The sequence below is a fragment of the Entelurus aequoreus genome, linkage group LG11, assembly GCF_033978785.1.
Source record: "Entelurus aequoreus isolate RoL-2023_Sb linkage group LG11, RoL_Eaeq_v1.1, whole genome shotgun sequence".
Lineage (NCBI taxonomy): Eukaryota > Metazoa > Chordata > Actinopteri > Syngnathiformes > Syngnathidae > Entelurus > Entelurus aequoreus.
The window spans coordinates 67,661,464-67,688,143 of record NC_084741.1 but is presented as its reverse complement, the minus strand read 5'-3'; the positions used below and the strand labels follow the sequence as shown (position 1 = coordinate 67,688,143).

At 40.7% G+C, this 26,680-nt stretch overlaps 1 protein-coding gene across 2 annotated transcripts in view; it reads right to left on the bottom strand.

Moving 5' to 3' along the window:
• The window catches only part of si:ch73-22o12.1 (nectin-2), a 357,045-nt gene that overhangs the window by 170,607 nt on the left and 159,758 nt on the right, over positions 1-26,680 (bottom strand). Inside the window, exon 7 of one of the 2 annotated variants that reach the window (XM_062063882.1) lies at positions 9,725-11,046. The exons of the other annotated variant lie outside the window; for it this stretch is intronic. Within the exon in view, the coding sequence (XP_061919866.1) occupies positions 10,478-11,046 (569 nt within the window). The 3' untranslated portion in view covers positions 9,725-10,477. Of the gene's footprint in view, positions 1-9,724; positions 11,047-26,680 lie in introns of those variants that run through there. 2 annotated transcript variants of the gene reach the window in all.

Here is a 26,680-nt window from a genome sequence, read left to right as displayed (position 1 = left end):
ATCGTCACCCCAAGAATCAAACTGAGGTGGCCAAAAATTCCCACGTCTACTAAATGACCTACCGTATTGACCAGAATACTGGACGACGATTACTTTTAGGGTGTTTTGGGAAAAAATATTTTAGACAAAAAAATCACAATTTAAAAACAATTTTTTAACGACTCTGCTGCAACGATGAGATTTGTCTTAAAATTAGCATCACAACTTGTTTGCCAACTCACTAAAAACCTTTGAGAAACTTTTTTACCCCCCCCCCCCCCCCCGAACCAGTCTGTTTCGCCTTTCTCTCTGTCACTGGGGTGTGAGTGACGGGAAGAAAAGCTCCGACTTACTTGTTGGTTGGCACGTAGGCTACAAAAATGTATGAAACAGCTTTTTCCTCAGCCCGTACTAGTACCGTTTTCGTACGCTTGACTTTTCATGTGATTCCGTGTTTGAGGAAACTTATGTTTTAAAGCGAAACATAGCATTTAACAAACTAGCCCGTTTTCTCCGTGCATCATTATCCATTGTTGGAAGTGGTGTGACGTCATGTGAAAAGGGTCCTAATTGAGGCTGTATTGGTATGTGTATGTGTGTGTGTGTGTGTGTGTGTGTGTGTGTGTGTGTGTGTGTGTGTGTGTGCAGGAGGACATTTTAGCTCAACAACAGTTTTGACAAAGAGTAAGAAATGGTGACACACTACCACCAAAAACAAAAAAAAATAAACAAACCTATTTGTTGGACACAGGGTGTGAAGATGTGTGCACTTGACGGTGTCAGTGGAAGTAAAAAAACAGACAAAAACGGGACTTTGCGTGTGTTTCCAAGTCGTCAGGAATATAGGAGATATACAGTATATACACACACTACCGTTCAAAAGTTTGGGGTCACATTGAAATGTCCTTATTTTTGAAGGAAAAGCACTGTACTTTTCAATGAAGATAACTTTCAACTAGTCTTAACTTGAAAGAAATACACTCTATACATTGCTAATGTGGTAAATGACTATTCTAGCTGCACATGTCTGGTTTTTGGTGCAATATCTACATAGGTGTATAGAGGCCCATTTCCAGCAACTATCACTCCAGTGTTCTAATGGTACAATGTGTTTGCTCATTGGCTCAGAAGGCTAATTGATGATTAGAAAACCCTTGTGCAATCATGTTCACACATCTGAAAACACTTTAGCTCGTTACAGAAGCTACAAAACTGACCTTCCTTTGAGCAGATTGAGTTTCTGGAGCATCACATTTGTGGGGTCAATTAAACGCTCAAAATGGCCAGAAAAAGAGAACTTTCATCTGAAACTCGACAGTCTATTCTTGTTCTTAGAAATGAAGGCTCAAACACAAAATTGTTTGGGTGACCCCAAACTTTTGAACGGTAGTGTATATATATATATATATATATATATATATATATATATATATATATATATATATATATATATATATATATATATATATATATACATACTGGCTGTCCTGACAGAAGCACTGAGAAGACAGGCCAAATAAATGTTTGTGTGTGGGCTGGTGTCAGGCCATGGAAGGTATGAGGCATCTGCAGCGCTGTGGGGCCTTTGTGAGTGGGTGACTGTTTCTCGGCGTTCTCCGTGATGATGCGTGCGTACTGTACAGCATGTACACGCCGACTAGCCACGACTTTGACCACTGTTTTCACGCGGTGATAAAAAAGGTTACACGCCGCTGAAAAGTCATGTACTGCATGTACTTGATCAATTATGACTCTCGCGTGCATTCTTATTTTTATTTTTTTAATATATATGTTTGCCTGTTGGAGAGCCAATTGTGCAAAAACAACAGTGTGCTTATTGTGTAGAGAAGCAGGCAACAAATAAAAAGCTGGAGGAGCATAAAACCAAAACACTGTCGTATTCATCCCAGTAAAAATGTACATTCACAATGACGCTTTTTTTTTTAAAATTTTTATATTTTTTTTACTGTGAGGTTAGCTCCTGCCGCCCTGTCTCCGTCTCTCTGATAATATTTTACATTTTCATAAATATTCACTTTTTGTTTTCACAAGAAAAATAATCATACGTTTATAGCACACGGACACCTCAACACCGAACAAACGTACACTTTAAAGTCGCCGTCTTTATCCATCTGAACACCGAACGCAACACACTCTCTTCCTGTTAGTGACACACAAGTGCAAATATCCGTTTTGTGTTGTGGTTGTGGTAAATCACGGGATTTGGATCGGTGTTTGTGGCTGACAAGTTAGCTTGCTCGCGTCCTGTTCTAGGCTGTAGCATTTTGGCAGTATTGGACAATCAATTCCCATCTCCTTTCATTTGCAAAATGTAGCGTTTTGCACCTCCGGTCTGATATTGTGCTCCGATTGGTTGCTTCGCTGAAGGATACCAACATTTCTAGTCAATCATTACCACAATATTGTCATCCATCCATCCATCTTCTTCCGCTTATCCGAGGTTGGGTCGCGGGGGCAGCAGCCTAAGCAGAGAAGCCCAGACTTCCCTCTCCCCAGCCACTTCGTCCAGCTCTTCCCGGGGGATCCCGAGGCGTTCACAGGCCAGGCGGGAAACATAGTCTTCCCAACGTGTCCTGGGTCTTCCCCGTGGCCTCCTACCGGTTGGACGTGCCCTAAACACTTCCCTAGGGAGGCGTTCGGGTGGCATCCTGACCAGATGCCCGAACCCCCTCATCTGGCTCCTCTCCATGTGGAGGAGCAGCGGCTTTACTTTGAGCTTCTCACCCTATCTCTAAGGGAGAGACCCGCCACCCAGCGGAGGAAACTCATTTCGGCCGCTTGTACCCGTGATCTTGTCCTTTCGGTCATAACCCAAAGCTCATGACCATAGGTGAGGATAGGAACGTAGATCGACCGGTAAATTGAGAACTTTGCCTTCCGGCTCAGCTCCTTCTTCACCACAATGGATCGATACAGCGTCCGCATTAGTGAAGACGATCCAGTCTTCCCTCACTCGTGAACAAGACTCCGAGGTACTTGAACTCCTCCACTTGGGGCTGGGTCTCCTCCCCAACCTCCACCCTTTTCCGGGCGAGAACCAAGGACTCGGACTTGAAGGTGCTGATTCTCATCTCAGTCGGCCGCGAACCGATCCAGCGAGAGCTGAAGATCCTGGCCAGATGAAGCCATCAGGACCACATCATCTGCAAAAAGCAGAGACCTAATCCTGCAGACACCAAACCGGATCCCCTCAACGCCCTGACTGCGCCTAGAAACTCTGTCCATAAAAGTTATGAACAGAATCGTGGGAGGGGCCATAGAGGGCGGGTGCAATGTTAGCTGGGCGGCAGCCGAAGGCAGGGCACTTGGCGGTCCGATCCTTGGCTAGATAAGCTAGCTCTTGGAATGTCACAATATTGTCATGTCCCGGTCAATTAATATACACCAAGTCCCCTATAGTGGCCGAGTGTCTTGACGACAAAAGCAAATAATTACTTAGGTGTCTAATTAGGTTGGAAAAACACATTGGCATTAACAGCTGTGGCTGTAGGCAACCTTCTGATGTCGTTAATGATCAACTCCACCAGATGCCAGTAGCTGTGTGTAAAACAATCATCTTTGCCTACCTCTGCATGCGCTTTAAAATGTTGGTACTCCGCTGTCAGTGTAAAGGTTGTGTGTGTTACACTTTGTTTACCATGAACTCAGCAGTATTAATGCTGACTCAGCAGTTTGCACCATAGCACTTTCACAACATTGGTTCCGTTTCTGCCGCATTGTACAACATACTAATAATGTTGTCGCAATGGTATTTATCCAATTATTGCCTGCTTGCAATTAATGACACCATCGTCTTCTGGGATTGTGTCAATAAACACACCTAGGCTAGCATTTGTGGTCATCTTATTATGCTTAACTCCATTGTTGTATTTGGTCTTACAGCTGGCTGCTGGCTGTCTTGACAAAAGAGCTCTCCCATAATATAAGGTTATGAAAAACTTTGATATATACTGTATATATAGTACATAGTGATGGATAATTGATACCTCAGTGAGTGGGTGGGACAATTAAGAGCTGGGTGTCGAGCATCTATGAAAACCGGGACTGACATTCTGCTTCTCCCGAAACTTCTTAATTTTGATTCCTAGTATCGATGCAAAACCAGAAAAAATGGCCGCCGTATATGTGAGAAACAACGATGAAGAAGTAGCAGGCCGCCATTTATTTTTAAACGGGACTTTTCATCAAAAAAGAGCTCTGGTTAGCGCTCTCGTTTAAACTACACTCCAAGTCGCGGTCGTTGGAGTCCATAAAATCCAGATCGCGTTATTCCCGAGATCGCGTTGTAGAGAAATCTTTATTTTGTATCCTTTTCCTTGTCTGGAGCTTATCCCAGCTGCACTCGGTCGGAAGGCGGGGTACACCCTGGACAAGTCACCACATCATCGCATATACACACACACACATATATATATATATATATATATATATATATATATATATATATATATATATATATATATATATATATATATATATATATATATATATATATTAGGGATGTCCGATAATGGCTTTTTGCCGATATCCGATATTGTCCAACTCTTTAATTACAGATACCGATATCAACCGATACCGATAATTACAGTCGTGGAATTAACACATTATTATGCCTAATTTGGACAACCAGGTATGGTGAAGATAAGGTCCTTTAAAAAAAAAGAAGAAAAAAAAAGATAAATAAATTAAAAACATTTTCTTGAATACAAAAGAAAGTAAAACAATATAAAAACAGTTACATTGAAACTAGTAATTAATGAAAATGAGTCAAATTAACTGTTCAAGGTTAGTACTATTAGTGGACCAGCAGCACGCACAATCATGTGTGCTTACGGACTGTATCCCTTGCAGACTGTATTGATATATATTGATATATAATGTAGGAACCAGAATATTAATAACAGAAAGAAACAACCCTTTTGTGTGAATGAGTGTAAATGGGGGAGGGAGTTTTTTTGGGTTGGTGCACTAATTGTAAGTGTATCTTGTGTTTTTTATGTTGATTTAATAAAAAAAAAAAAAGAAAAAAAAGAAAAAAGAAAACGATACCGATAATAAAAAAACCGATACCGATAATTTCCGATATTACATTTTAAAGCATTTATCGGACATCTCTAATATATGTTTATATATACACACATATATATGTATACATATAGATATACATATATACACACATATACATATATACACATATGTATATATATGTGTGTATACATACACATATATATATATATATAGACACATACTGTACATATACACACACATTTATGCATATATATATATATATATATATATATAAATTTATATAATATCTACCAGGGGTAATCATAGTTGCCTTTGGCGACGGTTCGCCCAGCGTTTGACCTCACAAACTACAGTATGTCGCAAGACTTCACCGGGGGCCACGCGAGAGGTCACCGCCATTGCCGGCGGGTTTAAAGGAGGGGAGAAAACGTTAGATCACCAAGGTTGGATACAGTGACTCTCGTTAAAAAGGCCTGCGTGTTAGAGTAGAAGCTGGGGAGCAGCTAAGGTGGGGGGTGTCTCTGGTGCCTCGTTAAGAGATGAATTAACAGTCAGGAGACAATCAGGCCCTGAGCTGCATCATAAAGGGCCATTTCGCTGCGTGTTGCCTGTTAGTCAATATAACTCCGGCAAAGCTTTTATGTCTCCCAATCAATTCTCCACACTTAACGGCATCCGCTAATGGAGAAAAATATTGCGTGATCTCAGTGGAAAATCTATAGACGCTAATGTGGTTACGCGGTGCTCCATCCGTCAAGGGGCCCGATGGGTGGCGGAGTGGGCAGGGGACGCCCTTACCCCGATACCTGCTGTATCAGGAGCGGTAAAGAACACTCTAATGTTCTTCTGTGGCCGTGACCTCCGCAGCGCCCCTGCTTTAAATCACCCCGCCCCCATAAACACTTGCAAAAAGATGTGGTGGTGAAGGGATGATGGAGCGCTAGCGTTGAGGCAAGCGGCGGCTACGTCATAAAGGATAAGTGGCGGCAATCTGTTGGTCCCGGCAAAGCCAGCGACTTCATGCTTCATTAGCAAACAAGTTCCTCCTGCCGGGAGTGCTACACGATGAGGACGACGAGGATGAGGAGAAGCCCCCCGCCCCTGCATCCTCTCTCCACATCCCCTTGACCCTGTCAGGTCGACTACACCTCATTCCTGTCAGCGTCTTGTTTACGGTCTACCTTTTCGCTGGCGGCGCACCGCAGACGTTCTCGCATGTGAACATTCGGTCCAAAAAAGCTCCTGCATGTACAGCACGTAAACACCCCTGGCTAGTAGGAGGGTCCAGACCTTCCCCTTGCAAAGCTGATGTCGGCATTGTATGTAAAACGGACAGACGGATGCGACAAACATGTCATGTAGTGATACCGCGGCTTAGAGGAGAACGTTTTTTTGTTCAGCTGCTATGTTCTGCACGCAAGGACAAGCACTGCATCATAAGAAAACGTTCAATGTTTTCAGTGCCGACTACCTTGTAAGCCACAGAGATGCTGCGTCAAAGCTGTAACAGCAGCCATTGACCCCCGTGTTCCTTTTATACAGAACCCCGACAAGCACAATGTCAGCGTCGAGTCTGACGCACGCAAAAACTTTGTGGACCGTGACATTGCTTTCAACACAACAGGCTGGGAGACGTTAAAAGTCAGGTCACAGAACGCATTCAGTGGTCATCCTTGCTTTGTTGGACTGCCATTTGATTACTTTAGCTCCATTTCATCTTGGTGTCGTAGTCATACTTGCCAACCTTGAGACCTCAGAATTAGAGAGATATTCATATTTCTTTTATATATATATATATATTTCTTTTATATATATATATATATATATATATATATATATATATATATATATATATATATATATATATATATATATATATATATATATATATATATATATATATATATATATATATTAGGGCTGCAACGAACGATTCATTTGGTAATCGATTAATCTGTCGATTATTACTTCGATTGATCGATTAATAATCGGATAAAAGATAAAAGAGACAAACTACATTTCTATCCTTTCCAGTATTTTATTGAAAAAAAACCAGCTTACTGGCACCATACGTATTTTGATTATTGTTTCTCAGCTGTTTGTACATGTTGCAGTTTATAAATAAAGGTTTATTTAAATTTAAAAAAAAAAAAAAATAATTTTTTTTTAGCATAGATCCAACGAATCGATGACTAAATTAATCGGCAACTATTTTTATAATCGATTTAATCGATTAGTTGTTGCAGCCCTAATATATATATATATATAATATATATATATATATATATATATATATATATATATATATATATATATATATATATATATATATATATATATATATAAAATAAATATTTGAATTTCAGTGAATTACAGCTATATTTACTGTATATATAGCTGTAATTCAATTATTTATTTCGTTATATATACGTATATAAATAAAAGAAAAAGGATATGGATGATGTTCGTTAAGAAATGATTGATGTCGATGTCATTAGCGAATCCTCTTATCGAACCGATTCCTTATCGAATCTCTTATGGAATCCAGATAGGTTGTTGTGTGTGCACTGAGTTCCAAAAGCCATAGATGTTATGTGACTGGGCCGGCACGCTGTTTATATGGAGGGAAAGCGGACGTGACTGAGGACAGCATGCGGCTGTTAAAGTTAAAGTACCAATGATTGTCACACACACACGAGGTGTGGCGAAATTATTCTCTGCATTTGACCCATCACCCTTGATCACCCCCTGGGAGGTGAGGGGAGCAGTGAGCAGCAGCGGTGCCGCGCCCGGGAATCATTTTTGGTGATTTAACCCCCAATTCCAACCCTTGATGCTGAGTGCCAAGCCAAGCAGGGAGGTAATGGGTCCCATTTTTATAGTCTTTGGTATGACTCGGCCGGGGTTTGAACTCACAACCTTACCGATCTCAGGGCGGACACTCTAACCACTAGGTCACTGAGTAGGCTGAAGGTTTCAGGTGAGAGAGGACGCTAAAGGCACGCCCCCAATATTGTTGTCCGGGTGGAAATCGGGAGAAATTCGTGAGAATGGTTGCTCCGGGAGATTTTCGGGAGGAGCACTGAAATTCGGGACTTTCCCGGGGAAATCGGGAGGGTTGGTGAATATGGTCGTAGTTTTACAGGCTGTGGGAAAGGGGCAATGAGCTGGTCGCATTTTAGTTACAAGTCAAATGTAAATTAGAGTGGAAGACAAAGGAAAATGCATGTATTGTATGTGCCTTTTGTACAGAACCCAATGGGAAAGGAGGCACTTTTGAGTTTTTTCTTGCCCTGATGTGGTATCTGAGCAGAGGATGTCGTCGTGGCTTGTGCAGCCCTTTGAGACACTCGTGATTAAGGGCTATATAAATAAACTTTTGATTGATTGATTGACTTTTGTCATATTCTGATGTCACAAAATCAAGACAGGGCAGAAAAAGTGACTGTTGGAATTGGGGGTTAAATCACCAAAAATGATTTCGCGGGCGCAGCCACCGCTGCTGCCCACTGCTCCCCTCACCTCCCAGGGGGTGATCAAGGGTGATGGGTCAAACGCAGAGAATAATTGTGCCACACCTAGTGTGTGTGTGTGTGACAATCATTGGTACTTTAACTTTAACTTATGTAAAGGTTTAGCAGAATACCCTAAAAGCGGAGAACACGCAAGGACAATTGTCTCAATTTTACCCCTTCTGGTCAAAGATGGCCAACGCCTGATTATCTAATGTCTTATAGAGTTGTCTCATAAGATTGTCCTGTGGTCTGAGGTGTGTTGAGTGAATTTGTCACGATAACCGTCTCAAAGGGGTCTGTGCCGACAACCAAAACTGATCATGTCTGTGGGGAAAGCAAACGCCACCCGAGGCCATGGCTTCCGATATTGTGACGTGGTACGGAAAGTAGCTAATCAAGAAGCTAGAAAAGCAGTGAGCATGTACACACCTCGAGCTCGCCCAGTCGATTATAAAGTCTGTATTTTCTTTCAAAAACAGTCCCAAAAACACCATAAGTCCCTCTTCTCGTACGTCCTCTTCTACATTGCCTGTTTTGTGGTTGTTGCCGTTTCTTCTTCGATTTTGTTAGATCGAGGTTGTTCACGTGAGATTTGGGGCTTGGAGGACTAGAGTCTGCCTTGGTGGTGGGACAGAATAGTTAAGTGTGTGGTGTGTTGTGTTGAAATGATTGTTGGACACCACACACATAACCATCAAACTGTTCAATGCCTGATTGTAATCTGATTTAGAACATCTTCATGTGTGTAGCCCACTTTAGACGCATGGGACTTATACTAACTCCAAAATCTGCCAAGTGGACTTCACCGTACCCCCTTTTTGTTCTGGTAAGACGCATACAGAACTGCACATAACCTACTCAGTGGCCTAGTGGTTAGTGTCCGCCCTGAGATCGGTAGGTTGTGCGTTCAAACCCCGGCCGAGTCATGCCAAAGACTGTAAAAATGGGACCCGTTACCTCCCTGCTTGGCACTCAGCATCAAGGGTTGGAATTGGGGGTTAAATCACCAAAAATGATTCCCGGGCGCGGCACCGCTGCTGCCCACTGCTCCCCTCACCTCCCAGGGGGTGAACAAGGGGATGGGTCAAATGCAGAGGACAAATTTCACCACACCTAGTGTGTGTGAGACAATCATTGGTACTTTAACTTTAACATGATAGAAAGGTTTGGAAAGTGCTCAGTTTTAGATGTTGGGTTAGCCTTTGAGAGTTATTCGGTCTGAAATTTCTCATTTAGCCATGTCAATGAAAGGAAAAAAACATGAATCCCTACTCTAGCTAAGTAAAATACGTCAGGATTTTAGTAAAATTCGTATCAACGCAACTGTGACAGACGATGCCAGCAGTGATTTGGGAGCTTGGGAAAATAAACGGGTGTTAGACGCCATACTTCAATTCACTTTCACACCCATCACTAGCTACCAACTACCCGCCCCTTGCCACAGCACAACTCGGGGAAAAAAAAAGGTTTCCCACAGGCGACCTGAGAGAGCAGGCGAACATCGGCATGACAACCCGTCTCGACTTGAACGGAGAAGATAAGAGAACGCGGAAGGAAGCGAGAGACGCCCTCTGTAGCTTGTATCAGGATGCTGTTAATGCTCCTCCACACGCTGTGGTTCCTCTCTGTGATTTTTCTGAGTGTCCATGTGATAGTTTCACTTCGAATGTTCCAGTTGTAGTTTTTACGGGGCCGGTATGAAAAACAAACAGCAAACACTCCACTCACAAGATTCCTACCACAAACACCCTCCTCCAGTCCACCGGGGCTACACTGTGATTAATAATAGCATATATGTAAAATACATTTTTGAAAAATAAAGAGTGGTTTCATTCTCGCATCTCCAGCCGACAGTGACGACACCCCAGAGCCACAAATATCCGCAGGACATTTTTTTTTCCCTTTTGTCTCCTCCTCCTCCTCCTCTTCCTGCTTTATACGTAAACAGCAGTTCGAGAAATGACGGAACCATCCCGCTGGGACTCCATGTCATCATCCAGGTAGTCTCCGATCATATCGCCCTGGTCGTTGGGCGGGCGCAGCTGCAGGATGGGGGCGCCCCCGGCGAAGTGATCGTACCGCTCCTCTTCCTCGAGCTCGTCGAACTTTCTCCTCTCCGCGTCGTCCAGCTCGCTGCTGAGCAGAATGTCCTGAGCGGTGGGCGCGCCGGAGAGCACCTCGGGCCGCCCCCCAACGCCCGGGGGCCCGTGGTTGCTCTTCTCCCCGAGACCCTGGTGGGACGAGCCGTCGTTATACACGTAGATGGGGCCGTTGTTGTTGCCCACGCCGCCGCCGACACCGCCCCCGCTCGTGCCGTTCTTGCTGGCCTTTTTGCCGCCGCCGAAAATGCGCGTCTTGAGGTCGTTGGTGCGGTAGCCCTGCTGCTGCCGGCGGCTACGAGTGACCAGCACGGCCACGAGGGCGGCGACCAAAAGCAGGGCCAGCAGGGAGCCGATCACGGCCCCCGCCACCACGCCGACATTGGATGGGTTCTCTGAAGGCTCTGTAGGAGGGAGAGGAGGAAGGGATGGAGAGAAACAGGGGAGAAAAAGCGTGTGAATTGTGCCGAGAGAAAGCCACAAAGATAGGAAGGGAAAAGGAGACTAGAACCAGGGAAGGACCAGGTAAGGAAGGTTGGGTGTTGTAGGTATGTGGGACTCTCCCGAAACATAGTCAACCAGTTTTTAACTTCATGGATTTTAGGGTCAATCTGCCAATACTCTATTAAAACAGGCATCAAACAAGTCCACTGGAGTAGTTATCTACTCTATTTCTTCATATAGTGGCTGGAATAATACATGAAAATGTAAAGAACCAAAACAGCGTGGAAATCTAGATCCCTCCGCAAAAATGGACGCACACAGCAAACATGTCAAGACCACTGGATTCCCTGGAAAAATACAGTTTCTCCAAAATAACAGCTTTGGAACATTCAGTGAGACTCCCTACTTAGATTTATACACAATAATCTAAGAAACTTGTTTCAATGGGTGCTGCTGTTTTGGTTAGCAATGTCAAATATTTAAAAGTTCAATTATGCTCAGGAATGAACTGTTTTTGTTGTCTGATGCAAAGTTAAAAGTACCACTGATAGTCACACACGCGCTAGGTGTGGTGAAATGACCCTCCGCATTTGACCCATCCCCTTGTTCCACCCCCTGGGAGGTGAGGGGAGCAGTGAGCAGCAGCGGTGGCTGCGCTCGGGAATCATTTTTGGTGATTTAACCTCCATTTCCAACCCTTGATGCTGAGTGCCAAGCAGGGAGATAATGGGTCCCATTTTTATGGAAGCCCCAAGCGACTAATTGGGACAGTGTGTCTACTCACAGGGACGGACAATATATCAGAAAATAGTTTGGTATTTAAGAAAAAAAATGCATGCTTCGGTTTGTGCTGCTGATTTGGTTAACAACGTATATCAACTACTATGAGCAGTTAATTATTTGTTGTGAACGACGAAGGACGCACCTCGTGTCTAAAACCGGGACACAGCTTATATTAAAACGGATGGCCACTATCTGAGGAAGTACGCTAAGTTTGATATCATGTGTTGTTTCGTAATCGTGATTGTCAAGATATTCAGTGCTAATAGAGGGGTGTCCAAACCTTTTTCCACAGAAGGCCTCATACAAAATAATTTTGGGGTCAATTTTTTATTTTCAAACCTGCTAAAACCAACTCAAGTAAATACTCTGACACATCATAAATAAAAATATATATTTAAAAACGGCCTGCATGTCACCTTTGTTTTATAACTGACAAAGCATAGCATTATTACTACTGCTATTATCGTTATTAGTTTTAATCTTGTTACTCGTTTGCTCTTTTTCAATTTTGCTGTTATTTTCTTGTTTAATTACATTTTTACATAGTTCCACAGGCTAATACAAAAAGGAACAGCGGACCACATTTTGGACAACCCTGGGCTAAGAAAAGTAAAAACTTTTATTCCGAATGTCATTTGTTTATTTTTATATAGAAGGTGGAGTACAGCCCAAAAGCTTTGATTACAATGACTAAAAACAATGTGGATTCGTAGACATCTGCTATCGGTTTTTCTTATGTTTGTTAGCTAGCGGGCTAATTTCCCTGGTTCACACGGTGTTAAAAAAAAATCCCGTGTTCTGCATCTTTATCCAGATTCTCACCACATTGTATAGGGTTGTTCTTTGGATTTTGCACCATTTCTTTTTTTGGGGGAGGGGTTTATAGTTTTGGGTAATCAGCACCATATTGCTAACTCTGTAACCTACTCTTTACGGTTCTACGTTGTCCCAAAAAAATAAAATAAAGCCAATGGCAGCCCAAAAGTTTTGCACAGTATTACAGCACAAGTACAGCTAAGTACAACTAAACATTGTTAAAATATAAATCATACACTGCAAATTATTTGCCACTTGCCAAGATTTTCAATTGTATTCCTTGAAATGTCCCTAGTTTTAAGAGCTAGTTACTTATTTTTAGTCATTCATTTTACATCATAACCTAATTTTAGCATGAATAATTATGTTTTGTCTATTCTAGTTTAAACATTGAGAAAATAACTTTCAAAATAAATAGTTTTGTTTTCCCCAAATTGTGTTTGAAGATTCTGCAACATCCCGAGGATGCTTAATTGCAAATTGAATAATGCTTTTTGTTTTTTTAGAATAAAATATTTATTTCCATCGTAAACATTCTGCTAATTTCCAGATACACAAACCTTAATTTAGGATGTTTTATCAAGTAAAATTAACGGTAACACTTTAGTATGGGGAACATATTCACCATTAATTAGTTGCTTATTAGCATGCAAATTAGTAATGAAGTGGCATACAACACTGAAAGTGATTGTTCCTATATCCCCTTTGTTCAAATGTTTGTTCCACTTGGGGCGCGGGCATCTTGTGTGACTCACACCATACACAGCCTTCCTTGTCACGTATTGTTCCTTTTCCCGCTATCCATCCACTATACTGCAAAAACTGAAATCTAAGTAAGATGAAATATCTTCAAATAATGGTGATATTTGCTTATTTTCTGTCTGATAAGATAATTCTTCTCACTAAGCAGATTTTATGTTAGAGTCTTTTACTTGTGTTAAGGGTTTTGGTCCTAAATGATCTCAGTAAGATATTACAGCTTGTTGCTGAGATTTGATGACCTATATTGAGTAAAACATGCTTATAACTAGAATATCAACTGATGCAAAGCTGTGTCATTAATAGGACTGCGAATCTTTGATTTTTTTTCGATCTAACGCGATTCTTGATTCAAAAACGATATTTTCCTGATTCAAAAGGATTCTCTATTCATTCAATACATAGGATTTCAGCAGGATCTACCCCAGTCTGCTGACATGCAAGCAGAGTAGTAGATTTTTGTAAAAAGCTTTTATAATTGTAAAGGACAATGTTTTATCAACTGATTGCAATAATGTACATTTGTTTTAACTATTAAATGAACCAAAAATATGACTTATTTTATCTTTGTGAAAATACTGGACACAGTGTGTTGTCAAGCTTATGAGATGCGATGTGTAAGCCACTGTGACACTATTCTTTTTTTAAATTTTTTTTATAAATGTCTAATGATAATGTCAATGAGGGATTTTTAATCACTGCTATGTTGGAATTGAAACTAATATTGATACTGTTGTTGATAATATTAATTTTTGTTTCACTACTTTTGGTTTGTTCTGTGTCGTGTTTGTGTCTCCTCTCAATTGCTCTGTTTATTGCAGTTCTGAGTGTTGCTGGGTCGGGTTTGGTTTTGGAATTGGATTGCATTGTTATGGTATTGCTGTGTATTGTTTTGTTGGATTGATTAATAAAAAAATAATTTAAAAAAATAAAAAATTACAAAAACCGATTTTTTAAAAATGAGAATCGATTCTGAATCGCACAACGTGAGAATCGCGATTTGAATTTGAATCTATTTTTTCCCACACCCCTAGTCATTAACACTCACAAGTGTAAAACTACTTTTTTAAAGTAATAATTTCTTATTTCAAGTATGAACAAAAAAATCATGATGCCGAGCGCATATCATTATGTCAAGATAATGGCACCAGCATTTACTTAATTTAAAGGCCTACTGAAAGCCACTACTACCGACCACGCAGTCTGATAGTTTATATATCAATGATGAAATCTTAACATTGCAACACATGCCAATACGGCCGGGTTAACTTATAAAGTGCAATTTTAAATTTTCCACCACACTTCCGGTTCAAAACGCCTTTGGATGATGACGTATGCGCGTGACGTAGCCAGTTTAACAGAGGTATGGCTTCCCCATTGAAGCCAATACGAAATAGCTCTGTTTTCATCTCATTATTCCACAGTATTCTGGACATCTGTGTTGGTGAATCTGTTGCAATTTGTTCATTGCATTATGGAGAAAGAAGCTGAGCAAGCAAAGAAGAAAGTCGGTGCGAAGCGGAGTATTTTGCGAGGGAAGTCAGCAACACAACACAGCCGGTGTTTCATTGTTTACATTCCCGAAAGATGCAGTCAAGATCGAAGAACTCGGACAACGGAGACTCTTACCAGGAGGACTTTGACTTCGTTAACAGACGCAGACGCGATACCGTGAGTACGCTTCCAAACATTTGATCGCTTGCTATAACTAGCTCGAGCTAGTAGCTAGCATAACAAACACGTAGGTGTTTTTATGTGGGATTAATTTGTGGCATATTAAATATAAGCCTGGTTGTGTTGTGGCTAATAGAGTATATATATGTCTTGTGTTTATTTACTGTTGTAGTCATTCCCAGCTGAATATCAGGTCACCCCCGGCTCTCACAGCATCTTCCCTATCTGAATCGCTTCAACTCCCCACTAGTCCTTCACTTGCACTTTCCTCATCTACAAATCTTTCATCCTCGCTCAAATTAATGGGGAAATCGTCACTTTCTCGGTCCGAATCTCTCTCACTTCTGGCGGCCATCATTGTAAACAATAGGGAACTTTGCGGATATGTTCAATTGACTACGTCACGCTACTTCCGGTAGGGGCAAGCCTTTTTTTTTATCAGATACCAAAAGTTGCGATCTTTATCGTCGTTGTTCTCTACTAAATCCTTTCAGCAAAAATATGGCAATATCGCGAAATGATCAAGTCTGACACATAGAATAGATCTGCTATCCCCGTTTAAATAAAAAAAAATCATTTCAGTAGGCCTTTAAAAATATTTTTCAACATATTGAGCAAAAAGGTCTTTTTTTTTTTCTACCAAGAAAACTGCAATTGTTATTAGTGAGAATATACTTATTTTAAGGTATTTTTGGGTTCTTTGAGGTTAGCTAATTTTACTTGTTTTGGAAAGTCTTGACAAGCCGAATTTTCTTGTTCTATTGGCAGATAATTTTGCTTAGTTCAAATAAAATACCCCTCATTTTTGTATTTTTCGTTGTTGTTTTTGAACACTGACTTTTGGCAGTGTAATTCAAACTGATCCAGCAGCGCGATTGAAGATTATTTTATTTACAAAAGTCAAGGAACAGAATACTCGGGAAACAAAATAAAAGGTAGCCTATATAAAGCCGAGGTCTACAGACAGGTGAGGTCAAAGACGGTATGCTGGTGCCCGACTGCCAATCACGCGCCCGGCGCGCTACTGCCCCTTATAGGCCTGCGTGGGAACTTTTCACCACCTGCAAAGGGTGCACACATCAATCACTGAAAATAATAAAATAAACATGGATTCAAGTATGGCTCTCTATTAGGCTCCTACAAGTAACATATTGGCTCTTAATGAGTCATTAAGTACTTACTAATGCCTTATTCTGCATGGCCTTATTATACAACCAGTAAGCCATTAACTAAGAGTCTTCCCGCAATAAGGTTAGGGTTCTTAGAATATGTTCCCCTAGTGTCCAAATAACTCTAGATTAAGTCTTTGTTACTTAGAATGTTCCCCATCCTAAAGTGTTACCAAATTAATTTGCTCCATGGACAGATAATTTCACTTGTGTTTTAGTATTTTCTATCTAAAATCTAGTCTTTTTATGTTATATTCTGCCAGCCCTTTTTTGCAATGTACTTGCATTGGATTGAGTAAAAAGAGCAGCTGACGGGCCAAACAGAGGACCGAATAATTAGTATGTTGTGTGCCTCCAAGCTAAAACCCCGCCCATTTCTACAGTAAGCTTGCATTTAGCCACAGTAGTGACCTTTTCCTCTTCTGCTTTAAAAACAGCTCCTGTCCTCATTCCCACAGCCACGTCACAAAAAGGTCTCAGACATGCCACCTCCTCCTCCCCCTACTCCTGCTGTGTTGCCCTTCAACCGCCGGCTTCCGTCCAAGGCTGCTGCACAAATCACAAAGCCATGCGATGGCGGCGGCAGGGGGAGGAGTTAGGAAGGGGAGCGGTGTGTGCGCGTGCGGCGGAACAGGTGGAGAGGGAGGCCATGCTGGGGAGGATAATGATGAATGGAGCAGTAGAGGAGGAAGAGGAGATGGTGAAGGAAGAGGGTGGCGGAGTGAGTGAGTGACAAAGTGATGCAGCAGAATGACAGCTCTTCCTGAAGGCATTAAAGGAAGATCGCGACATGGACCGCCCCTCCAACCGCAGTGCCCATTTGATTGGTGGAGTGCCATAATACGAATGGAAGCCTATTAGTTTCTATTTGGGTTTGTTTGAGTCCCAACAGGCAAGGATGCCGACATTCACTCCACAGTCTATTTTATGAGTGCGTGAACACTCCAGAGATGAAGCAGCACACCACGGTGTCTAAATCAGGGCTGTGAAGGCGACCCGTATGACTTGTCAGCTCATACAGTCTGCACTCTCTCTGAAATCCTACATCCCTCCGCCTTCCGCCAGCATGGAATGCCATATTTTACAAAGAAAGTTCTCCTTGACAGCAAAAAAAAAAAAGAAGTAAACTTTGCATTGGAGCATTGCGAGCAATAGCCGGCCACATAGTGAACTTGTTGAAAAACAAAACTAATGCCATTAAATTCGACTTTTCCACCCCACGGTGCCTACGCACCTCAATTTGGAGGAGTGTCAAAGCAGTACTGGACCAGGTAACTGCAAACACTAAGCATTGAACACATCACTCAAAACGCGACACGCTAACAAAGGCGGGCCTTAATGCATTTACTAGGGGCGCACACATTTTTTTTTAAAAATCATCTGGGAATCGTGATTCTTATTTACATCGATTCTAAAGCGATTCATAATTTTCCAAAAAATAAAAAAAATAAAAAAAAGAAATAAATAATATATATATATATACATATACACACACATATATACACACACACACACACACACACACACACACACACACACATATATATATATATATATATATATATATATATATATATATATATATATATATATATATATATATATATATATATATATATATATATATATATATATATATATATATATATATATATATATATATATATATATATATATATATATATATATATATATCAATTAATCAATCAATGTTTATTCATATAGCCCTAAATCACAAAATTCTCAAAGGGCTGCACAAGCCACAACGACATCCTCGGCACAGAACCTACACAAGGGACGTCGATGTGAATGACTATGAGAAACCTTGGGGAGGATCGCATATGTGGGTAACCCCCCCTCTAGGTACAGTCCCTAGTGGATCCAACATAACAGTGAGACTCCAGTCCATAGTGGAGCCAGCAGGAGACCATCCCGAGCGGAGTCAGGTCAGTAGCGCAGAGACGTCCCCAACCGATGCACAGGCGAGCTGTCCACCCCGGGTCCCAACTCTGGACAGCCAGCACCTCATCCATGGTCACCGGAACCGGAATAACCCGGCGAGGGGGCAAAGGAGAATTGAAAACGGCAGATCAACTGGTCTAAAAAAGGGGGGTCTATTTAAAGGCTAGAGTATACAAATCAGTTTTAAGATGGGACTTAAATAATTCTACCGAGGTAGCATCTCTAACTGTTACCGGGAGGGCATTTCATAGTACTGGAGCCCGAACAGAAAACGCTCTATAGCCCGCAGACTTTTTTTGGGCTCTGGGAATCACTAATAAGCCGGAGTTCTTTGAACGCGGATTTCTTGCCGGGACATATGGTACAATACAATCGACAAGATAGGATGGAGCTAGACCGTGTAGTATTTTATGCGTAAGTAGTAAAACTTTAAAGTCACATCTTAAGTGCACAGGAAGCCAGTGCAGGTGAGCCAGTATAGGCGTAATATGATCAAACTTTCTTGTTCTTGTCAAGAGTCTAGCAGCCGCATTTTGTACCAACTGTAATCTTTTAATGCTAGACATAGGGAGACCCGAAAATGTATAAATAAAATATATAAAATAAATAATAATAAAATATATATATATATATATATATATATATATATATATATATATATATATATATATATATATTTATATATATATATATATATATATATATATATATATATATATATATATATATATATATATATATATATATATATATATATATATATATATATATATATATATATATATTTCCTTTTTTAAAGACGTTTTAGGCCATCTACATGCAACCAAAAAGTTTTATCATAGTTTAACATTTAACACATTGCGATAATTGGTTTGAATCAAGAATCGTTTATATCGAAAATCGATTTTGAATCGAATCGTTACCCCAGCAATCGGAATCGGATCAAATCATTAGGTCCCCAAAGATTCACACGCCTATTTTTCACCTCCTTATCCACATAAAAGGTGATATATTTTATCCAAGAGGAGAATAAGGGCAGAAAGAAAACGTGTCCGGAGTTTAAAAACCATGAATTGCTGCAAAAACAATGAAGCAGAATGAGGGGCTTCTGCATTTAAGATACGGCTTTGTCCAGGCAAATAGGACACATTTTTGTCCAAAGGGAGATTGAGGGCAGCAAGAAACGGAGCCATGCTGCAATGGGGAGACTGCAGAGCTTCAACATTGTATGAATTACCACAAAAACAATTAAGGAGACACCTTAATTACCCAAAAACAACTAAGTGCAGCAGAAACAAAGTGCTGCAGTAAAGTGAAGACTGCGGAGTACAATACTGGAGTGTATAGAATAAAGCTATACTCTTGTCGCTTTTTGACGGCAAAATTGTATCAAATATTAATAAGAATCATTGAATGCATATATCTGATAAAAAATTGCTAACAACGGTACTTTTTTGTCTACATAATAAAAAGACAAATTCTATCCAACAGGAGACTTAGGGCAGCAAGAAAAAGATCTGCAGCAAAGTGGAGTCTGTTGAGTATGACACTTGCATGTACAGCAGGGAATGCTACTTTTAGCATGTGTAAAGCCAGCATGTTCCCGCCATTTCCTTCTCTCTCACTGTTAGCTATAGAGACAGAGTAACACAGAATAACGGGACCAAGTTATCCTTGCAATATTCCACTTTCTGAGGTAGTCTTGGAGGCGTAACAAAAGCTGTGTGTAAAAGGTACAAAGTTGGACACTCGACCACCCCTGTTGTGTTGGAATACATTGTCGGGTGTTGTCGGTTTTTCATCCGATTGCATGTTGATGGGTGCATGTGCACACTATCGAGGCAATATTCTGCAGGTTCTATGCAAAAAAAGACTCTTGTCACGTCTAGCAATGCATCCTAAAGTATACTAGAACTAGTACCTGCTTGTACTTCCTTCTGACCAAAGAAATCGTCTTGCATGAGTGCTGTGGATGTCATAAATATACATGCAGGGTTCAAAGCCACACAGCGCCTTTTCTTAAGTAAATATAATCTTCTGCTCTCTATCAGCATGCTGTGATTTAGGTCAGGAGAGCCGAGACAGAGAGCATCCAACACCTCGCTTTTTTTTTTCTTTTTTTTTTAATAATATCTGGAACCACAGAGCCTTTTTCAAATAGCGCTCAAAGAGGAGATTTACTAGAGTATGCTAGCAGGCTAGTAAAGCCTACTGGAATCACCACAACAGTGCGATGGCTTGGCACAGAGCAGCTTTTTATGTGCCAAGGGTTTAGGGCTCTATGTGCTTTTCGGGGGACCGTGCCAGCTGCCCCTGCATGCAACCCCCGTGGCCATTGTCCACTAGCTATTATCAGCGGCCGCCAACAGTCACCGGTTGACCCTGGCCTGTCTGGATTTTACTCCATTGTGAAGCAGTGGCATTATAGAATAGAAAAGAACGGGACATAAGTACGTCTCCTTTTTAAGTATAAAAATTAAAGGGCGTAAAAGGGCATGTTTTCATAAGGTATCGGTCAAAAGTTTGGAGACACTTTCCCATTTAATACAATGTAAATGTGTTAGTTTAACATTCACATTTTACTTTATTATAAAAAGTGTCTTTAGAAGGCTGACTACCAATAAAAGCACTCAGAATTCACAACTTTGTACGGTACACATGCAGCAGGAGTCACCATTCTACTGCTACACAATGCTAGTGGTACACATACTCTTAATACAATATTCATATTTTTAAACATGATTTATGTCATTTGTTTTCAATTGTGGATGTTTAGCTACAAATGTAGCCCATAAAAAAATGTCACGTCCAGTCGGCTAATTTACAGGCTGCAGAAACTAACGTTACCTAAACCTTTCTTTTAGTATTATTATTAGACTTGTCACTTCAACGAGAACAGACGCACAAAAAAACGCTGCGCTTTTGCTACCGGGGTTTTTGATGATTAAGATTAAGATTAAGATTAGGTTATTTCAAAGGGGACAATGCAATTTCATAAAACACATGACTACACATGGTTAAAAAAGCCAGAATTAGCAAGAAGGCTAGTTTTCATCTGTAGTCCCCGGGCCATAATGTAAACAAGGCAGTAAAATTACAATTTCAAAGAAAAAGAAAAGAAAAAGAGAGATAAAAAGAAAAAAAAGCACAGTACATATACGGTATAATACAAAATAAAATACAACATTTGTATTGCTGCTACAACAATTTTGAAGCTTTTTTGACCACTTATTGTGTTCACAACCGCAGGAGAGTTAGTTGGCATTTTCACAGTGCTTTTAGTCCGGTGAGAAGCACAGATTCGCTGAAATAAGGCGAATTGGAAGAGCAGTTAGCCTGAAACCTAACGCCCCCCACTGAAATTCTAAACTGTTGCCTAGTAACCAGAAGCTACACTGAGTTTGAACGATAAGAGTTTGAAGCTGTTTTAAAGTGTCTCCGACCACATAGAGTGATCTCAGTTGATGGGCTGACACCTCGAGTTGACCTCTAAACGGCGCAAGGTACGAAATTGCTGAAATTAACAAGTTAAAAGTGGTGTATAATGGAGGAGAACCAGATGAAATGGATGAAGCCTCGGCAGAACAGCATGTTGGCAACGTCCTGCAATCAAATGAAATGGAAGTAGACAACAATACCGTCGAAACACGCATCCCACTAAACAACAACACCACTCCAGTCATCCTCATGAGACTCGTCAATAGGAAATCGAAAATGGCACTTCTGAAACAGGGAAAGAAGCTGAAGGGTACAAATGTGTGCATGAATGAGCACCTCACAAAACTCACCAAGAAAGCATACGACTTGAGAAACCAGGGAAAAATTCAGGGAACTTGGAGCACAAACTGTAAAATCTACATCAAGCTGAATGGCGGTCCAAAAGCAAGAGCACTTATTGTCGAAAACATCAAGGACCTGGACAAATATTAAAGTTGACACTGCTTCGACATTGACGATGATAATAGAGTCTGGCGGAAAACGAACACGATGTTCCAAGGGACCACTGAACAAGAAGACCTTGATTCAGGAGCACATTCACCTACACTTACAGAGACCATTGGAACAACATATTGGGGGCGGGGGCACTTTTCTGGGAATGTTGCCTATCCTTCACAATCATTATAACACACATGACGATGGATGTTAATTCTAAATTTTAAATACATGTGCTCAAAAGTCTGCTTACAATGGAGCCTATGGGAGATGCTCTATTCCGCCTATAAAGTCCTTAAAAAGCTAGCCGCTAGCAACAAGAGAGGATCGGCGTTAAAAGGCAGTAATTGGCAATGGCCAATCACACTTTTTCACAAAATTTTGCAGTTACCAATCTGTACATCCTTAGTTTTAACTAGGGATGTCCGATAACGGCTTTTTGCCGATATCCGATATTCCGATATTGTCCAACTCTTTAATTACCGATACCGATATCAACCGATACCGATATCAACCGATATATGCAGTCGTGGAATTAACACATTATTATGCCTAATTTGGACAACCAGGTATGGTGAAGATAAGGTACTTTTTTAAAAAAATTATAAAATAAGATAACTAAATTAAAAACATTTTCTTGAATAAAAAACAAAGTAAAACGATATAAAAACAGTTACATAGAAACTAGTAATTAATGAAAATGAGTAAAATTAACTGTTAAAGGTTAGTATTATTAGTGGACCAGCAGCACGCACAATCATGTGTGCTTACGGACTGTATCCCTTGCAGACTGTATTGATATATATTGATATATAATGTAGGAACCAGAATATTGATGACAGAAAGAACTGGGGGGAGGGAGGTTTTTTGGGTTGGTGCACTAATTGTAAGTGTATCTTGTGTTTTTTATGTTGATTTAATAAAAAATAAAAATAAACCGATACAGATAATTAAAAAAACGATACCGATAATTTCCAATATTACATTTTAACGCATTTATCGGCAGGCCGATATTATCGGACATCCCTAGTTTTAACAGTATTAAACAATGTATTTTCCCTATAAATCCAACATAGACATGGTTAGCAAGCTAATGTCACACAAGCTAAACGACCATTATGGATATTTGAGTAGGCTCGCAAATATTTTATTTTTGTTTATTAACAAAATATGGATACATGATCAGACATGCAGCTTTAATGGCAATTAATGGCAAAAGCTAGTAAGCTAATCTAAAAGGTATTAGGAGGCTAACACTACTTTTTCTTATTAGGAAAATAGTTGTCATAAAACTGTTGAAATTATTATTATTCAGTGTAAAAAGATAAAATAAATCTCCCTCAGCTTTTGACGGATATCCAAAGCAGCAAGAACACTCATGTTTTAACCAAATAGTGTGGGAAGCCTCATATAATGGATGTTATTATCAAAACATAAAATGTGGGAACAAAGTCTTCTCTTTAAAAAAAACTAGCTGCTGCCTCCTTCGTTCTTGGAGATTAAGAGGCACAATGAAAAGCAAATAACTCCGGGTGACATGTTAGAAACATACTCCCGGCTTCCCAAAAATGATCAAAAAGTCCTTTGCTGAAAGTTCACTACCCCAGTCTTCTGTTGCAGCCTTTTTTCCCTCCACAAAACACTGCAGAGTATTAAAAAGTCTCAGAAACAAATCAACATACCATCTATTATTTGTTATGCGCCTATATTGATGAACATTTTTTTAAAAGAAGCAAAAAGAACAGACCGAATCCGTCCTGTACGCTGATTATCATCAAGAAACAAATTGTGCGTCAAACACACGTGCTTGCGCCTCGTTATTTTGCCTCGATGCTCCTCCGCATCCCATTTTCTCCATCTCTGCATCCACTTCACCAGATGTCTCCTGCAAACACTCTCTCCTCTAAACCCATTTTGCCTGCCATCTTTAATTTACCTTCTCATTTCTGTCATGTTTCGTCTCCTCGCTCGTTTCCCCTTTGCGCCGCCGCGCTCCTCGGCTTTCAACCTAAGCCCCGGGAGGAAAATTAATAATTTCATCTACTGTAGGTTTATTTCCCATTTCTTTCAATATTCGCTCTAACTCCCCACCACCAAAAGAACCTTCTCTCTCTCGCTCCCTGAGCTGCGCTAAATATTGCGATTCGCGCACACCACAGCGACAGTTTGCCCTGAGCATCCACTTTCTAAAAAAGAACACAAGAAATGCATTATCACCTCAGGCTCTGAGGAGCCCCGGTACATGCAACGTGACAGTAATCTGTACTAGATACTGCACTCACATCCACGGGGAATTTCTTCTTAGTCTGCTTGGTTTGGTCGTTGGTATCACACAAAACCTACACCTTTGATTTCCATGACACTTTGCGTATAATAGGTTGCCAACAGTCATGACTATAGATTTCTTCGACTCCTACAACCACCGCACACAAAAGGATGAACATTTGTCAAAACATGCACCCCGACTGTGTTACGTTATTATTAATATTTAAACACCAAAGCTTGACGCCCAAAACTTAGATCAACTTGAAATTTCTCACACAGATGTGCTCTCGCTCTATAAAATCCCACTTAACAAATGCTTCAGAAAACATTCTAGAATGCATGTACCGTATTTTCCGGACTATAAGGCGCACTTAAATGCCTACTGAAATGACATTTTCTTATTTAAACGGGGATAGCAGGTCCATTCTATGTGTCATACTTGATCATTTCGCGATATTGCCATATTTTTGCTGAAAGGATTTAGTAGAGAAAATCGACGATAAAGTTTGCAACTTTTGGTCGCTGATAAAAAAAAAGCCTTGCCTGTACCGGAAGTAGCGTGACGTCACAGGTAGTGGAGCTCCTCACATCTGCACATTGTTTACACCAGCAGCGAGAGCGATTCGGACCGAGAAAGCGACAATTACCCCATTAATTTGAGCGAGGATGAAAGATTTGTGGATGAGGAAAGTGAGAGTGAAGGATTAGAGTGCAGTAAAGTACGCCAGGGTGTATCTTTTTTCGGGGGTGTATAATGTAGCCCGGAAGAGTTAGGGATGCATGGGATTCTGGGTATTTGTTCTGTTGTGTTACGGTGTGGATGTTCTCCCGAAATGTGTTTGTCATTCTTGTTTGGTGTGGGTTCACAGTGTGGCGTATATTAGTAAGAGTGCTAAACTTGTTTATACCGCCACCGTCAGTGTAACCTGTGTGGCTGTGGACCAAGTGTGCCTTGCTGTCACTTACGTGTGCAAGCAGAAGCTGCATACAACGTGTACCTGGACTGGCACGTTGATACTGTTGGCTGTAGAGGGCGCTAAATGCTGTGTCATCACAGTATCTCCTTATTATAGTTGACAGGGTGAAAATCGGAGAATAATTGCCCCGGAGGATTACAGGGAGAGGCACTGAAATCCGGAAGTCTCCCGGGTAATTCGGGAGGGTCGGCAAGTATCCAGTTGAGCCGCATCAGAGTGGTCAAAGAGCCGCATGCGGCTCCGGAGCCACGGGTTGCCGACCCCTGGTATAAGGTAAGACATTATCTGGCGTTTTGTTTTGCAATATTTAGCAAAAGCAACTTTAATTACCTTCTGATCTGTATTTGGGATCTGCATACATCCTGAAAAATTGCGCCCGCCCACCTTTGTAGTCCGTGGCGACTCCGTTGTCGATAAGCTTCTTCTTTTTCTCCATCTTCTTGTTATGGGACATTCATCCTCCGCTGTTACCATTTCTAATATAAAGTAGTGTAAAGTTCCTACTTATATCTGTCAGTAAACTCGCCATTAAAGCGCTAAAACATACCGGTGTAGTGAGATTACATTATTCATCCAAGGAACTTTAGTTGTTAGATGTTAGATTGTTCCGAACGGATGGTTTTTCACGGGACACATTTCCGGTGTTGTTGCTTCCGGTATTTGTTGTTTTCTACATCTTTCTTCCATTGGGGTGTTTAACCATGTTTATCTTTGTCAGACAGCAATGTCTTTGCACAAGTTCAGTTAGGCGTATATCGTTTGTAACGGAGAAAGACAATGTATCTTATATTTATGTTAGCATGAAGGCTAGCTAGAGATTAGCGCGCTAACTTGCTTCTCCATGAAAAAAGCAGCAGGGGATTTATCGAAGTGCTGTTATCAGTCCGATTTCACGATCATTTTAATTTGAAACGGTAATACTAACCGCTGGAAGTTGTTCCGAGCTATAACATCAATACCGGTAATCGTTACATTCATAAAATATATATAGTCAGAAGAGGATTCCTATGGCACCATTCTTCGGGGTTTACCTGACACACAAAACGTGACGAATTGGGAGGGTGCACAACCCATATTAGCCGCCATACGGCAGTAGAGTGTTGAATATCTTAAGATGTGTTTTAACTTTGCCAACTTTGACCACAGCGTCAGTTGCTATGTAGATGGTGCTGTCCATCATTTTCAGCAGACTGCATTGCAAAATGATTAACACCACTATACTTGGCAATGTGCATTACTATCATTTTTCGTAATGA